Source organism: Entelurus aequoreus, linkage group LG22, assembly GCF_033978785.1.
Source record: "Entelurus aequoreus isolate RoL-2023_Sb linkage group LG22, RoL_Eaeq_v1.1, whole genome shotgun sequence".
Lineage (NCBI taxonomy): Eukaryota > Metazoa > Chordata > Actinopteri > Syngnathiformes > Syngnathidae > Entelurus > Entelurus aequoreus.
Genome location: NC_084752.1, coordinates 9,637,038 through 9,653,200, shown reverse-complemented (window position 1 = coordinate 9,653,200; position 16,163 = coordinate 9,637,038). Strand labels below are relative to the sequence as shown.

At 37.9% G+C, this 16,163-nt stretch overlaps 1 protein-coding gene and 1 long non-coding RNA gene across 3 annotated transcripts in view; one reads left to right on the top strand and one right to left on the bottom strand.

Moving 5' to 3' along the window:
- Nucleotides 1-234: 234 nt before the first annotated feature.
- LOC133639844 (uncharacterized) lies at nucleotides 235-3,762 on the bottom strand. 2 transcript variants are annotated; one of them, XR_009823866.1, is made up of 2 exons: nucleotides 3,534-3,762; nucleotides 235-547 (listed from the first exon to the last, which is right to left on the bottom strand). It is a non-coding gene; the product is annotated as an uncharacterized LOC133639844 (long non-coding RNA). The 2 variants fall into 2 exon arrangements; XR_009823865.1 differs by having other exon boundaries at nucleotides 235-517.
- mri1 (methylthioribose-1-phosphate isomerase 1) overlaps nucleotides 3,302-16,163 on the top strand; it is a 20,006-nt gene continuing 7,144 nt past the window's right edge. Inside the window, exons 1-2 of the mRNA XM_062033494.1 lie at nucleotides 3,302-3,715; nucleotides 11,170-11,393. Of these exons, the coding sequence (XP_061889478.1) occupies nucleotides 3,584-3,715; nucleotides 11,170-11,393 (356 nt within the window). The 5' untranslated portion in view covers nucleotides 3,302-3,583. The remainder of the gene's footprint in view (nucleotides 3,716-11,169; nucleotides 11,394-16,163) is intronic.

The following is a 16,163-nucleotide window of genomic DNA, read 5'->3' as shown; positions in this document are numbered from 1 at the left end:
TTTAAAACATTCCTGGATGACATTCTGACAATAAAATATTGAGGTCTTTTCTTAAGCAAATTGTAAATATGCAAGAGAAGTAATCACCTCTGAATTAAAAAAAATAATTTGACAGCCTTAATATGAATATAGTATTATTTAATATGAAGCAGTATATTCTAATAGAAAAATACAGAATAATGCATTCTAAGAATACAGTACAATGTCATCTAAAAAATATAGTACAACGTAATAGAACAATACATGAGAATGTATTTAATAAAAAATACAGTATAATGTAGTATACAATACAGTATCATATACAAAAATAAAAGGAAAGAGTTTGAAAGCACCTCCTTTAAAAGGGGTTTGTCTTGCATCCACAAACAGTGGAACAGACCCTTCCATAGCTTCAGCAGCTCTTCACTCGTAAACCCATCTGTCGCCTTCTGTGACCTGACGTCGATATCGTCGAAAGGTGCTCACTGAACCGGAGGTCCGCTACTACCTAAGACAGATCGTCTCAGGACTGAAGTACCTGCACGAACAAGAGATTCTGCACAGGTACCTAAAACTTGGTCATTTTTTTTGTAAGCGAGTCATAGGAAATTTTTTGTTTTTATTCAGTCATTGGTGGAGCTAAGGATAATATTTGAATATTATTTTTAATATTGTTTTTAATATTGTTGTGCAGCACTTTGGACACATTTTGGTTGTTTAAATGTGCTATATAAATAAAGTGGATTGGATTGGATTGAAAATAGTATAATGATGTAACAGAACAATACAAGTATAATGTAATATTAGATCAGTGGTTCTTAACCTGGGTTCGATCGAACCCTAGGGGTTCGGTGAGTCGGGCTCAGGGGTTCGGTGGAGGTCAAAACACACCCGACTCATCGTGTAAATAAAAACTTCTCCTATCGGCGTGTTACGGATACGGCAACCGCAGAAGTCACACTGATTTGCAGGTGTGTAATTTGTTGTGAGTTCATGCACTGTGTTGGTTTTTGTTCTTTGAACAAGGTGATGTTCATGCACGGTTCATTTTGTGCACCAGTAATAAAACATGGTGACAATTTAGTATGGGGAACATATTCACCATTATTTAGTTGCTTATGAACATACAAATTAGTAACAAATTGGCTCTTAACTAGTCATTATTAAGTACTTATTAATGCCTTATTCGGCATGGCCTTATTATAACCCTAACCCTCTAACCCTAACCCTTTTTTGATTGAAACTTTTATTAGTAGATTGCACAGTATAGTACATATTCCGTACAATTGACCACTAAATGGTAACACCCCAATAAGTTTTTCAACTTGTTTAAGTCGGAGTCCCTAACCAAAAAACTGTAAATTAAGTCTTTGTAACTTACCCCAGATCACACCTCACTCCTACCCACTTTTTCAAAGTGGGCTGGCTCAGGGTGGAGGACAGAGTAAAACAACTTGCACTGAGCCTAGTCTATAAAATCCGCTACACCTCCCTGATACCGAAGTACATGTCAAACTACTTCCTTAACGTAAATGACCGCCATAACACAACACCAGGGGGAGCTCCACTAACCACGTTAAACCCAGATTCCGATCTAACAAAGGTCTTAACTCATTCTCTTTCTATGCCACATCAATGTGGAATGCGCTCCCAACAGGTGTAAAAGAAAGGGCATCTCTATCCTCCTTCAAAACCGCAATAAAAGTACACCTCCTGGCAACTTCAACCCTAAACTAACACCCTCCCCGGATTGTTAATAATCAAATGTAAATAATCAAATGTAGATACTTTTTCTTATGCCTTCTGATCTCTTTTTCTTATGCCTTCTGATCTCTCTCTCTCTCTCTCTCTCTCTCTCTCTCTCTCTCTCTCTCTCTCTCTCTCTCTCTCTCTCTCTCTCTCTCTCTCTCTCTCTCTCTCTCTCTCTCTCTCTCTCTCTCTCTCTCTCTCTCTCTCTCTCTCTCTCTCTCTCTCTCTCTCTCTCTCTCTCTCTCTCTCTCTCTCTCTCTCTCTCTCTCTGTCAGTCAATTTCTTTGTTCTCAATTGTTGATGACTGAACTGATGATAACAACCTAACCCCTCCACACCCTGGATTGTAAATAATTCAATGTATATACCCTGATGATTATCTTGTGTGATGACTGTATTATGATGATAGTAGATCATGAATCAATTTAAGTGGACCCCGACTTAAACAAGTTTAAAAACTTATTTGGGTGTTATCAATTGTACGGAATATGTACTTCACTGTGCAACCTAAAAGTCTCAATCAATCAGAATATGTTCCCCATACTAAAGTGTTACCAAAAACACATAACTTTGTCTTGAATTTGAACAAAAAAAACAATTTTATTTTTCACTAAAGAAGGGTTCGGTGAATGCGCATATGAAACTGATGGGGTTCGGTACCTCCAACAAGGTTAAGAACTAGAGATGTCCGATAATATCGGTCTGCCGATATTATCGGCCGATAAATGCGTTAAAATGTAATATCGGAAATTATCGGTATCGTTTTTTTTAATTATCAGTATCGTTTTTTTGTTTGTTTGTTTTTTATTAAATCCACATAAAAAACACAAGATACACTTACAATTAGTGCACCAACCCAAAAAACCCCCCTCCCCCATTTACCCTCATTCACACTCATTCACACAAAAGGGTTGTTTCTTTCTGTTATTAATATTCTGGTTCCTACATTATATATCAATATATATCAATACAGTCTGCAAGGGATACAGTCCGTAAGCACACATGATTGTGCGTGCTGCTGGTCCACTAATAATACTAACCTTTAACAGTTAATTTTACAAATTTTCATTAATTACTAGTTTCTATGTAACTGTTTTTATATTGTTTTACTTTCTTTTTTATTCAAGAAAATGTTTTTAATTTATTTATCTTATTTTATTTGATTCATTTTTTTAAAAAGTACCTTATCTTCACCATACCTGGTTGTCCAAATTAGGCATAATAATGTGTTAATTCCACGACTGTATATATCGGTTGATATCGATATCGGCATCGGTTGATATCGGTATCGGTAATTAAAGAGTTGGACAATATCGGCATATTGGATATCGGCAAAAAGACATTATCGGACATCCCTATTAAGAACCACTGTATTAGATACAGTATAATTTAATATAAAATACAGTATAATGTATAAAATTACGAGTATAATGGCATATTAAAGTATAAATGGTATAATAAAAGGAAAATTGATCTGCAGTTATGTGAATAAGTGATTAAAAATGACAAAAGAGAAGGGGGATGGTTATATTGCAGTGCAGCGTTGGATGGGCGGGGCTAAAGAGGCGAAGACTTCCGGCTTGGTGGACACGTGGTTCCGTGTCTGTCTGCCTGTCAGAGTGTGATAATATTTCACCTTTTTTTATTCCTTTTTAAAACACTTTATTCTGGCGGCGTTTTTGTTCTTTTAGCTACTTCACAAGATTAACTGCTGCCCGCAAGTGTGTGTGTTTTTTTTTTATGGTGTAAGTGTGTTTCTATGTGTGTGTGAGAGAGAAGTAGACAAGAGTAGGACAAGTAGCTACCCGCTCGTTCCGCGCTCTCCTCCCCGACATCCCGCCTCGTCGTGTCGGTCATGACGCTGGAATCGATCCGCTATCGGAGTGGGTCTCTTCAGATCCTGAACCAGCTGCTGCTGCCTCATCAGACGGTGTTTGATGACATCCGGTCCGTCCAGGACGCCTACGAGGCCATCAAGTCCATGAAGGTAACGTCTCTGCGGACTCCTTTGTGTTCCCGCCACTGTCACGTGGGGCCTTCATTTTTGTTTTCACGCACCTGCAGCAGCCGATATTAAATACAATATCGTCGAATTGACGTAAGGTTGCTATTAAACGGACCCCTCCTTCTTTCTGGGGTGGTGATAATGTATTAATTAATTATTCATGTTCTTGCCAGGCTTTTTGTTCTCCTTTTTGCTTCTGTTCTGCACTCGGTGACATATTCACTTACATTTTTTTAATATGAATTATTATTATTTTAATTTGGCTCTTTTTGTCCTACAGTTACATTTAGCTTGCTTAGTATGCACATAAAAAAGTGTGTCAAAAATGACTGTGACTAACCCATCAAAATGGCAAAAGATTCATGTTCCAGGCAGAACGGTGGCAATAAGAAGGTCCTGGGTTCTGTGTGGAGTTTGCATGTTCTCCCTGTGACTGCATGGGTTCCACCCGGCTACTCAGGCTTCCTCCCAATCCACTTTATTTATATAGCACAGTGTTTTTCAACCACAGTCTGGTGTGCCGTGGGAGATTATTTAATTTCACCTATTTGGGGTAAAAAAGTAATTATAGTCTGCAAATGATGTGTTGTTGTTGAGTGTCGGTGCTGTCTAGAGTTCGGCAGAGTAACCGTGTAATACTCTTCCATATCAGTAGGTGGCAGCCGGTAGCTAATTGCTTTGTAGATGTCGGAAACAGCGGGAGGCAGCGTGCAGGTAAAAAGGTATCTAATGCTTAAACCAGAAATAAACAAAAGGTGAGTGCCCCTAAGAAAAGGCATTGAAGCTTAGGGAAGGCTATGCAGAACTGAACTGGCTACAAAAGTAAACAAAAACAGAATGCTGGACGACAGCAAAGACTTACTGTGGAGCAGAGACGCCGTCCACAAATGTACATCCGAACATGACATGACAATCGACAATGTCCCCACAAAGAAGGATAAACACAACTGAAATATTCTTCATTGCTAAAACAAAGTAGATGCGGGAAATAGCGCTCAAAGGAAGACATGAAACCGCTACAGGAAAATACCAAAAAAAGAGAAAAAGCCACCAAAATAGGAGCGCAAGACGTAAAACACTACACACAGGAAAACAGCAAAAAAAAGTCCAAATAAGTCAGGGCGTGATGTGACAGGTGGTGACAGTACAGCTACTTTGAGACAAGAGCTATAGTGATGCATGCTTGGTTATGGTTTAAAGTCCATCCATCCATTTTCTACTGCTTATTTCCTTCGGGGTCGCGGGGGGCGCTGGAGCCTATCTCAGCTACAATCGGGCGGAAGGCGGCGTACACCATGGACAAGTCGCCACCTCATCGCAGGGCCAACACAGATAGACAGACAACATTCACACTCACATTCACACACTAGGGCCAATTTTAGTGTTGCCAATCAACCTATCCCCAACAATTGCGACAACGACTTTTTACTGTCAACTGAGTTTCGTTTTTTAGTGATTTCTGCTGGTGGTGTGCCTCTGGATTTTTTCAACACAAAAAATGTGCCTTGGCTCAAAAAAGGTTGAAAAACACTGGTCTAGAGCTCGGCAGAGTAACCGTGTAATACTCTTCGATATCAGTAGGTGGCAGCCGGTAGCTAATTGCAATGTAGATGTCGGAAACAGCGGGAGGCAGCGTGCAGGTAAAAAGGTATCTAATGCTTAAACCAAAAATAAACAAAAGGTGAGTGCCCCTAAGAAAAGGCATTGAAGCTTAGGGAAGGCTATGCAGAACGAAACTTAAACTGAACTGGCTACAAAAGTAAACAAAAACAGAATGCTGGACGACAGCAAAGACTTACTGTGGAGCAGAGACGGCGTCCACAAATGTACATCCGAACATGACATGACAATCGACAATGTCCCCACAAAGAAGGATAAACACAACTGAAATATTCTTCATTGCTAAAACAAAGTAGATGCGGGAAATAGCGCTCAAAGGAAGTCATGAAACTGCTACAGGAAAATACCAAAAAAAGAGAAAAAGCCACCAAAATAGGAGCGCAAGACAAGAAGTAAAACACTACACACAGGAAAACAGCAAAAAAAAGTCCAAATAAGTCAGGGTGTGATGTGACAGGTGGTGACAGTACAGCTACTTTGAGACAAGAGCTATAGTGAATGAATGAATGAATGATCTTTATTTGTCATTGTGCGTGTACAGGTACAGGTCCAACGAAATTGAGGTTGCTTCCCTGAGGTGCTTTGCATTAAAAAAAAAGAAGAAAACCACACAATATACAGAAACAACACAATATGCAATATACAATATGGCCTAAGACCATAGTGATGCATGCTTGGTTATGGTTTAAAGTCCATCCATCCATTTTCTACCGCTTATTCCCTTCGGGGTCGCGGGGGGCGCTGGAGCCTATCTCAGCTACAATCGGGCGGAAGGCGGGGTACACCCTGGACAAGTCGCCACCTCATCGCAGGGCCAACACAATAGACAGACAACATTCACACTCACATTCACACACTAGGGCCAATTTTAGTGTTGCCAATCAACCTATCCCCAACAATTGCGACAACAACTTTTTACTGTCAACTGAGTTTCGTTTTTTAGTGATTTCTGCTGGTGGTGTGCCTCTGGATTTTTTCAACACAAAAAATGTGCCTTGGCTCAAAAAAGGTTGAAAAACACTGATATAGCACAGTGGTTTTTAACCTTGTTGGAGGTACCGAACCCCATCAGTTTCATATGCGCATTCACCGAACCCTTCTTTAGTGAAAAATAAAATGTTTTTTTTTTAAAATTCAAGACAAAGTTATGTTTTTTTTTACTGGTGCACAAAATGAACTGTGCATGAACATCACCTTGTTCAAAGAACAAAACCAACACAGTGCATGAACTCACAACAAATAACACACCTGCAAATCAGTGTGACTTCTGCTGTTGCCTTTGAGAGACCAGTTCGGATATGCCTGGCTTCACCTTGGCCAGGGGTCGGCAACCTTTACCACTCAAAGAGCCATTTTGACCCGTTTCACAAAATAAAGAAAACAATGGGAGCCACAAAACTCTTTTGAAATTTAAAATGAAATAACACTGCATACAAAGTTTTTTTTTGCTTTGTGCTATGTCAGTGGTTCTTAACCTGGGTTTGATCGAACCCTAGGTGAGTCGGGCTCAGGGGTTCGGTGGAGGTCAAAACACACCCGACTCATCGTGTAAATAAAAACTTTTCCCTATCTGCATATTACGGATACGGCAACAGCAGAAGTCAGACTGATTTGGAGGTGTGTAATTTGTTGTGAGTTTATGCACTGTGTTGGTTTTGTTGTTTGAACAAGGTGATGTTCATGCACGGTTCATTTTGTGCACCAGTAAAAAAACATGGTAATACTTTAGTATGGGAACATATTCACCATTAATTAGTTGCTTATTAACATGCAAATTAGTAACATATTGGCTCTTAACTAGTCATTATTAAGTACTTATTAATGCCTTATTTGACATGGCCTTATTATAACCCTAACCCTCTAACCTTAACCCTAACCAAATAACTCTAAATTAAGTCTTTGTTACTTAGAATATGTTCCCCTAGTGTCCAAAAAACTCTAAATTAAGTCTTTGTTACTTAGAATATGTTCCCCATACTTTGTCTTGAATTTGAAAAAAAACATTTTATTTTTCACTATAGAAGGGTTTGGTGAATGCGCATATGAAACTGGTGGGGTTCGGTACCTCCAACAAGGTTTAGAACCACTGAGTTAGAGTAAGTGCGTTGTTTAAAATAAATAAATAAATAAAAAGTCAACATAAAAAAAAAAGTATGCGATGGGGGTTATTAGCGCCCCCGTGCATCATCTATTGCAATGACAGGAAAGTAAAAGTGATTGAAAATGTGGCTATAATACTCCCTAAATTTGTTTTATCTACCTCTTGTTCATGTTTATATTCTCTTGTTCCTTTTTCTCCTGGGTAAGGTATTGTCTTTATACAAACATTTAGATATTACAGAACGTGACGTAGCAGGAGCTCCGTCGTAAAATATTGCAAGTCTAGAAGTGGCGTAGTCTTCGCGAATGCGTGGACTGATCGTGTCTTCCGGTATCGATCGAGTAGTGACACACCCAGCAGAAAATTGGAGTCCGTAAACCGTACATTTATCTTTTTGTGTTTACTCAACTTTTGACTGTGATATTTTTTTTATACATTACAGCAGGGGTCACCAACGCGGTGCCCGCGGGCACCAGGTAGCCCGTGAGGACCAGATGAGTAGCCCGCTGGCCTGTTCTAAAAATAGCTCAAATAGCAGCACTTACCAGTGAGCTGCCTCTATTTTTTAAATTGTATTTATTTACTAGCAATCTGGTCTCACTTTGCCCGACATTTTTAATCCTAAGAGAGACAAAACTCAAATAGAATTTGAAAATCCAAGAAAATATTTTAAAGACTTGGTCTTCACTTGTTTAAATAAATTCATACATTTTTTAACTTTGCTTCTTATAACTTTCAGAAAGACAATTTTAGAGAAAAAATCCAACCTTAAAAATGATTTTAGGATTTTTAAACACATATACCTATTTACCTTTTAATTTCCTTCCTCTTCTTTCCTGACAATTTAAATCAATGTTCAAGTAAATTTATTTTTTTATTGTAAAGAATAATAAATACATTTTAATTTAATTCTTCATTTTAGCTTCTGTTTTTTCGACGAAGAATATTTGTGAAATATTTCTTCAAACCTACTATGATTAAAATTCAAAACAATTATTCTGGCAAATCTAGAAATCTGTAGAATCAAATTTAAATCTTATTTCAAAGTCTTTTGAATTTCTTTTAAAATGTTTGTTCTGGAAAATCTAGAAGAAATAATGATTTGTCTTTGTTAGAAATATAGCTTGGTCAAATTTGTTATATATTCTAACAAAGTGCAGATTGGATTTTAACCTATTTAAAACATGTCATCAAAATTCTAAAACTAATCTTAATCAGGAAAAATTACTAATGATGTTACATAAATAATTTTTGTAATTTTTTCAAAAGATTCGAGTTAGCTAGTTTTTCTCTTCTTTTTTTCGGTTGAATTTTGAATTTTAGAGAGTCGAAATTGAAGATAAACTATGTTTCAAAATTTAATTGTCATTTTTTTTCGTGTTTTCTCCTCTTTTAAACCATTCAATTAAGTGTAAATATCATTAATTACTAATAATAACATAGAGTTAAAGGTAAATTGAGCAAATTGGCTATTTCTGGCAATTTATTTAAGTGTGTATCAAACTGGTAGCCCTTCGCATTAATCAGTACCCAAGAAGTAGCTCTTGGTTTCAAAAAGGTTGGTGACCCCTGCATTACAGCAACTAATTTAGGAAACTAAATATTAGCATGTGTCTAAGTGATAGGATGAATTTCTATCCATCTGTGTTTACCAATAATAGTGCAAATAGCTGAAGCTGCACATAGGGCAAACACATAGCCAAGTAACATACACCTTTCAGAACCAAGAAGACTGTACCATAAATACTCTGCCACACACATATATGGTCAAAAGTTCCAAGATAGGTACACATCAGTTAAGTCGGACAACCCAGTATATAAGGGTTCCAGGATAAGACAGCCATGTCTGTCTTTCCATGTCATGCATTTTTGTTTAATATCTGTGTGGTGTCACCATCAATGTAATTGCAGCAATGACCTGAGCTCAATATACAAAACCCAAAACCAGTGAAGTTGGCACGTTGTGTAATTCGTAAATAAAAACAGAATACAATGATTTACAAATCCTTTTCAAGTTATATTCAATTGAATAAAATGACAACATATTTAATGTTCGAACTGAGAAAATTATTATTTTTTGCAAATAATCATTAACTTAGAATTTAATGGCAGCAGCACATTGCAAAGAAGTTGGCACAGGGGCATTTTTACCACTGTGTTACATGGCCTTTCCTTTTAACGACACAGTAAACGTTTGGGAACTGAGGAGACCGATTTTTGAAGCTTTTCAGGTGGAATTCTTTCCCATTCTTGCTTGATGTACAGCTTAAGTTGTTCAACAGTCCGGAGTCTCCGTTGTGGTATTTTAGGCTTCATACTGCGCCACACATTTTCAATGGGAGACAGGTCTGGACTACAGGCAGGCCAGTCTAGTACCCGCACTCTTTTACTATGAAGCCACGCTGTTGTAACATGTGGCTTGGCATTGTCCCGCTAAAATAAGCAGGGGCGTCCATGATAACGTTGCTTGGATGGCAGCATATGTTGCTCCAAAACCTGTATGTACCTTTCAGCATTAATGGTGCTTTCATAGATGTGTAAGTTACCCATTCCTTGGGCACTAATACACCCCCATACCATCACAGATGCTGGCTTTTGAACTTTGCGCATATAACAATCCGGATGGTTCTTTTCCTCTTTGTTCCGGAGGACACAGCGTCCACATTTTCCAAAAAAATTTGAAATGTGGACTCGTCAGACCACAGAACACTTTTCCACTTTGCATCAGTCCATCTTAGATGAGCTCAGGCCCAGTGAAGCCTGCAGCGTTTGTGGGTGTTGTTGATAAATGGCTTTGACTTTGCATAGTAGAGTTTTAACTTGCACTTACAGATGTAGCGACGGACTGTAGTTACTGACAGTGGTTTTCTGAAGTGTTCCTGAGCCCATGTGGTGATATCTTTACACACTAATGTCGCTTTTTGATGCAGTACCGCCTTAGGGATCGAAGGTCACGGGCATTCATTGTTGGTTTTCAGCCTTGTGCAGTGATTTCTCCATATTCTCTGAACCTTTTGATGATATTTGATGATATTACGGACCGTAGATGGTGAAATCCCTAAATTCCTTGCAATAGCTCGTTGAGAAATGTTGTTCTTAAACTGTTCGACAATTTGCTTACGCATTTGTTCACAAAGTGGTGACCCTCGCCCCATCCTTGTTTATGAATGACTGACCATTTCATGGAAGCTGCTTTTATACCCAATCATGGCACCCACCTGTTCCCAATTAGCCTGTTCACCTGTGGGATGTTCAATTAAGTGTTTGATGAGCATTGCTCAACTTTCTCAGTCTTTTCACCACTTGTGCCAGCTTTTTTAAAACATGTTGCCGGCATCAAATTCCAAATGAGCTAATATTTGCAACAAATAACAACGTTTTACAGTTCGAACGTTAAGTATCTTCTATTCAATGGAATATAAGTTGAAAAGGATTTACAAATCATTGTATTCTGTTTTTATTTACCATTTACACAACGTGTCAACTTCACTTGTTTTGGGTTTACTAAATTGTATGCTAACTCCTCCATATTGTAGTCAGGTTTCTCATTGTGTCAAGTGTCCGAGCATTACCCACTATTACGAAGTAACCTAACACTAAACACTAAACTTAGTTTAGTTCTGTCAGCCTCAGCCTTAACACGTTATGTGCACAAAGGGTCAATAATTAGCAAAGAAACAGAAGATGCTTGCTAACTTTTCTTGCTCTGTTTTAGGTAAGAGGTGCTCCAGCCATTGCTATTGTGGGCTGCCTCAGCTTGGCGGTGGAATTACGAGCAGGTGCAGGCGGCGACGATCCCGTGCCATTCATTCGGGAGTCTCTGTGTCACCTTACCTCAGCCCGGCCCACCGCCGTCAACATGGGCCGCGCTGCCCGCGAACTGATGGAGTTTGCTGAGAACGAAAGCATGGAGAAGAACTCTGACCAGCTGAGAGAAAGGTTGGTTCGGCTTGAATACCTGCACACATACTAAAACTTATTGTTATTATTACAACACAGTAACACACATACTGTATTTATACTTATTATTTTAGCACACATATTAAAGTCCCGAGCAGCAAAGCAAGCCTCTCAAGGGCACTATTGAAATTGCTGTGTTTTTACTTCTTTATGTTTGGACGCCTTTTTGAGGCCCTTAAGATGCATGAAAAGTCCCCATATTTTGCAGGCGGGTCAGGTATGGGAACAATTTTTATATTTTGCCGGTCCTGAAATTTTTGGTGGTGGGTCTTGGCATTGGCGAGGACGTGACCGCAATCTTCAAGCGTGCCGGCCAACTCACGTGAAGTGAACCCTGCGGTGCAAATGCGAAGGGCCTGTTCAATGCTGTTCACAGCTTTAATTATAGTTATTATTACGGCACACATACTTTATTATTTGCTCACGTGGATTTTTATCAAGTTTTTATGTGTGTGTATGTATGTACTGTATACAGTATATATATTTATATATATATATATATATACCCCGCCTTCCGCCCGGATGCAGCTGAGATAGGCTCCAGCGCCCCCCTCCACCCCAAAAAGGGACAAGCGGTAGAAAATGGGTGGTTTTGTGTCTTTTTATAAATTTAAATCAGAAAGGACGCCTATTTTCGAAAGACTACGCGTCCCTGGGACGCAAATTTTATTTTATTTTTTCACCGACCTTGCCTTCTTCCCGTTTTTATTGGTCGTCTTCAAAGTAATGAACTTACCGGTACAATTTCTTCAATTTTGATTCGCTGAAAGGTTTAGCGATCACAAATACTGCCCCAGTTTGCACTGGGTTAACTTTACCGCGAGAGGCTGTCAAAAGAAAGACTTCATGGTAAACACTAAGGTGAGTGTAAAGTCAACCTTTTTAACTTCATCCTGTGCCATGGTTCCAGTAAATTAGTTGTTTTAGTCTTTGTGAGTCCATGGAAACTTGCTTCATGGACTCCATGGAATCTGCCACTGGATCGAAATCATTCGAGGATGGAGTACTACTATTACTATTAAAATAAACAATAACATAAAATTAAATAAACAATAACATAACAAAAGTGGAATAAAAAAGCTTAGAGGTGAAATGTAATTTTGAAAAAGTTGCAATGTTGACTAATAAAACAAAGCTGTTTTTTTTTTTATTTTAAATTGTCATTGCTCAAAACATAGTATTTAATGAAAATCAATGTTTTTATGAATTATTGACCTATCCAAGGCTCTGATTACTTCACATCAAATATTCCACTTTGAAAAATATTTTTTGTGGAAGATTTTGCATATTTTGTGTGTTTGCCATAAAAAAACATAGTTTTCTTTGACAAAAAGGGCAGAAAACAAAACAACAAAACCCAAAACTTAGAATTGACGGATAGATCTGAAGTTGATGTAGACTCTATAGAGATTTAAGCGTTAAATAAATAATGTATGTATGCCCCGGCACACCATTATCATAATTTCATGAACGACGCAAAACACTTTTTACACTTTTATACTGAAATAAATACACCAACAATTTATTAAATAAAAATATGGAAAAAACTACCGGCAGCGGTAAAGTTTAGATCCATGAAGGAAAGAAGAAAGTGAATGAATGTTTATAACTGAATACATTTACATGTGCATAATTTTTTTTTTTCTTTTGTATTATTTTTTTAATGAATTAAGTAAAGTTTATGACAACCTTTTTCCAAAACACAATATAGAATGTGAGATATAACAGGATAATGCATACATGTATCAGTTGTTTTCAAAACGCTTACAAAAAAGTGGGACCCCAAAAATTTACTGTGGGACCCCATTTTTATGACTTGATGGGGTCTCTGGGATTCCATTTGGAAAATTCTTAGCGCCAACACTGATGTTATTATAAAATGTTCTTATGTCTAGAGACTCTTAACTTTTGTACCTCACTAAAGACGTCACACTTCACACTTGCTTGGCGCTGTTGCTCAAGTTGGACATTGTCTTTTTAAAAGCCGCCACTGTCCTCTTAATTTTTGCACATTTTGTAGATTGCTGTCCGTGGGTATATCTGCAATATGTATTAAAACTACGTCCACATTGCAGACATGCTGACAACACTCTACAATGGCATGGGATTTGTTTACATCCGGTTTCAGTAGCGCAGTTTTCTGTGATCAAAGTCTTTTTCCGGTGATCAGGTTTTTGGTACATCACTTGTCAGTAGTGTGCAAATAATAGGTTATATATATCAATTCATACTGTAATGACCAGCTAATGTTAATGTTTTATGCTCATGTGGTTTGTATTTGATGTCAGTTTTTCCCACGGTCGCGGAGAATGTGGAAGTGTTGTTTGTGTCCGGGGAAATGTGGACTCCTGAGACAAAAGTGTTTGTACGGGAGGTAAAACCTGTTGGAATTGTGCCGTTTGTTGGTAATAAACGTTAAAAATAGCATCAGAGTTTGGGATCTCTTCAGGGGGCTACATTACATTTTATTACTTTAATTTGTTTTCAAGTTATAAAAAATAAAACCCTTATTTGCAAGGTGTGGCAGACATAAAAACGCTGTGGCGGCGCGCCACATTCAGTTACACTAAGGGGAAACTGTGTGTGTGTGTGCTCTTGTGTGTTTGTGTTTGTGTGTGTGTGTGTGTGTGTGTGTGTGTGTGTGTGTGTGTGTATGTGTGTGTGTGTGTGTGTGTGTGTATACATATAAAACCCAAAAGCAGTGAAGTTGCCACGTTGTGTAAATCGTAAATAAAAACAGAATACAATAACTTGCAAATCCTTTTCAACTTATATTCAATTGAATAGACTGCAAAGTCATGATACTTGTTATTTTTTGCAAATATTAGCTCATTTGGAATTTGATTTGATGCCTGCAACATGTTTCAAAGAAGCTGGCACAAGTGGCAAAAAAGACGAGAAAGTTGAGGAATGCTCATCAAACAGTTATTTGGAACATCCCACAGGTGAACAGGCTAATTGGGAACAGGTGGGTGCCATGATTGGGTATAAAAGCAGCTTCCATGAAATGCTCAGTCATTCACAAACAAGGATGGGGCGAGGGTCACCACTTTGTCAACAAATGCCTGAGCAAATTGTCGAACAGTTTAAGAACAACATTTCTCAACGAGCTATTGCAAGGAATCTAGGGATTTCACCACCTACGGTCCGTAATATCATCAAAAGGTTCAGAGAATCTGGAGAAATCACTGCACGTAAGCGATGATATTACGGACCTTTGATCCCTCAGGCGGTACTGCATCAAAAAGCGACATCAGTGTGTAAAGGATATCACCACATGGGCTCAGAACACTTCAGAAAACCGAAATTATTGATGGTGGGTTGTGGTATTGTGTGGGACTAAACTGCATGACTACTGGGGGGCGGCGTGGCGAAGTTGGTAGAGTGGCTGTGTCAGCAATCGGAGTGTTGCTGGTTACTGGGGTTCAATCCCCACCTTCTACCATCCTAGTCACGTCCGTTGTGTCCTTGGGCAAGACACTTCACCCTTGCTCCTGATGGCTGCTGGTTAGCGCCTTGCATGGCAGCTCCCTCCATCAGTGTGTGAATGTGTATGTGAATGGGTGAATGTGGAAATACTGTCAAAGCGCTTTGAGTACCTTGAAGGTAGAAAAGCGCTATACAAGTATAACTCATTTATCATTTATTTATCATTTACTGCCCCCTTGTGATGAAAAATTACAACAGTAACAACTCTTTTATACATGCTGCAGTCTTTCTGAAATGTTTGATGGCGTGTGGGACGCAACTGCATTACTGAAGTGGCGCCATTATCGCCCCCTTGTGGTGTAAAGTTGTATCATTACACATGCTTCGATCTTCCTATAATTGGTTGAACTGCATGACTACTGCGCCCCCATTATCGCCCCCTTGTGGTGAAAAATTATAACAGTAACAACTTTTTTACACATGCTGCGATCTTTCTGAAATTTTTGATTGTGGCTGAGAGTATTGGGTGGGATGCAACTGCATTGCTGCAGTAGCGCCATTATCGCCCCCTTGTGAAAAACTATAACAGTAATAACTTCCTTACACATGCTCCGATCTTCCTGAAATGTTTGATGGTGGGGAGAATAGGGATGGGCGATACCACACTTTTAAGATTCGATACGATACCGATACTTTTTCTTGCATTTTCATCGATACCGATACCAATAATTTCTTATTGGCAATTTTTTGTCAGTCAAAAATATTATTACTATTGTTATTATTTAAGACAAATCACAAGACAAATACAGACCATTTATACCACATTTATTATGGTAAATATATAATAAAAGTAAAATTAAAATAAATAACATAAATATGAAAAATAAATTAAATATTATATATAATAATAATATTATATATAATAATAACATAACTATATATTATATATAATAATAATTAAATATTAGGGCTTTCCAATTAACAGTCAAATCCGAATTGCAAGAAGCTGCAGTTATTTTTTAAAGTTTGTGATATAATTAGCAATTAATGAAATAGGCTAATGTTTTCGAAATGTAAGAAATCATGTTACAGATTAAAACCAAAATCACATTCAATCATATATTCAAGATTTTCTTGGAAAAAAATAAAACTGTAATGCAAAGATGAAGAATCTCCAAATTGTATCTCTTTCTTATCTTGTTTTAAATACTCAAGCAATTTTCAACTAACAGTAAATTCCCCTGTGTGGAAATTATTTGAATTTAGGATAATCATTTAAACAAAAATATTCAGTAAACATTACTAAAAAAAACTAAAAAA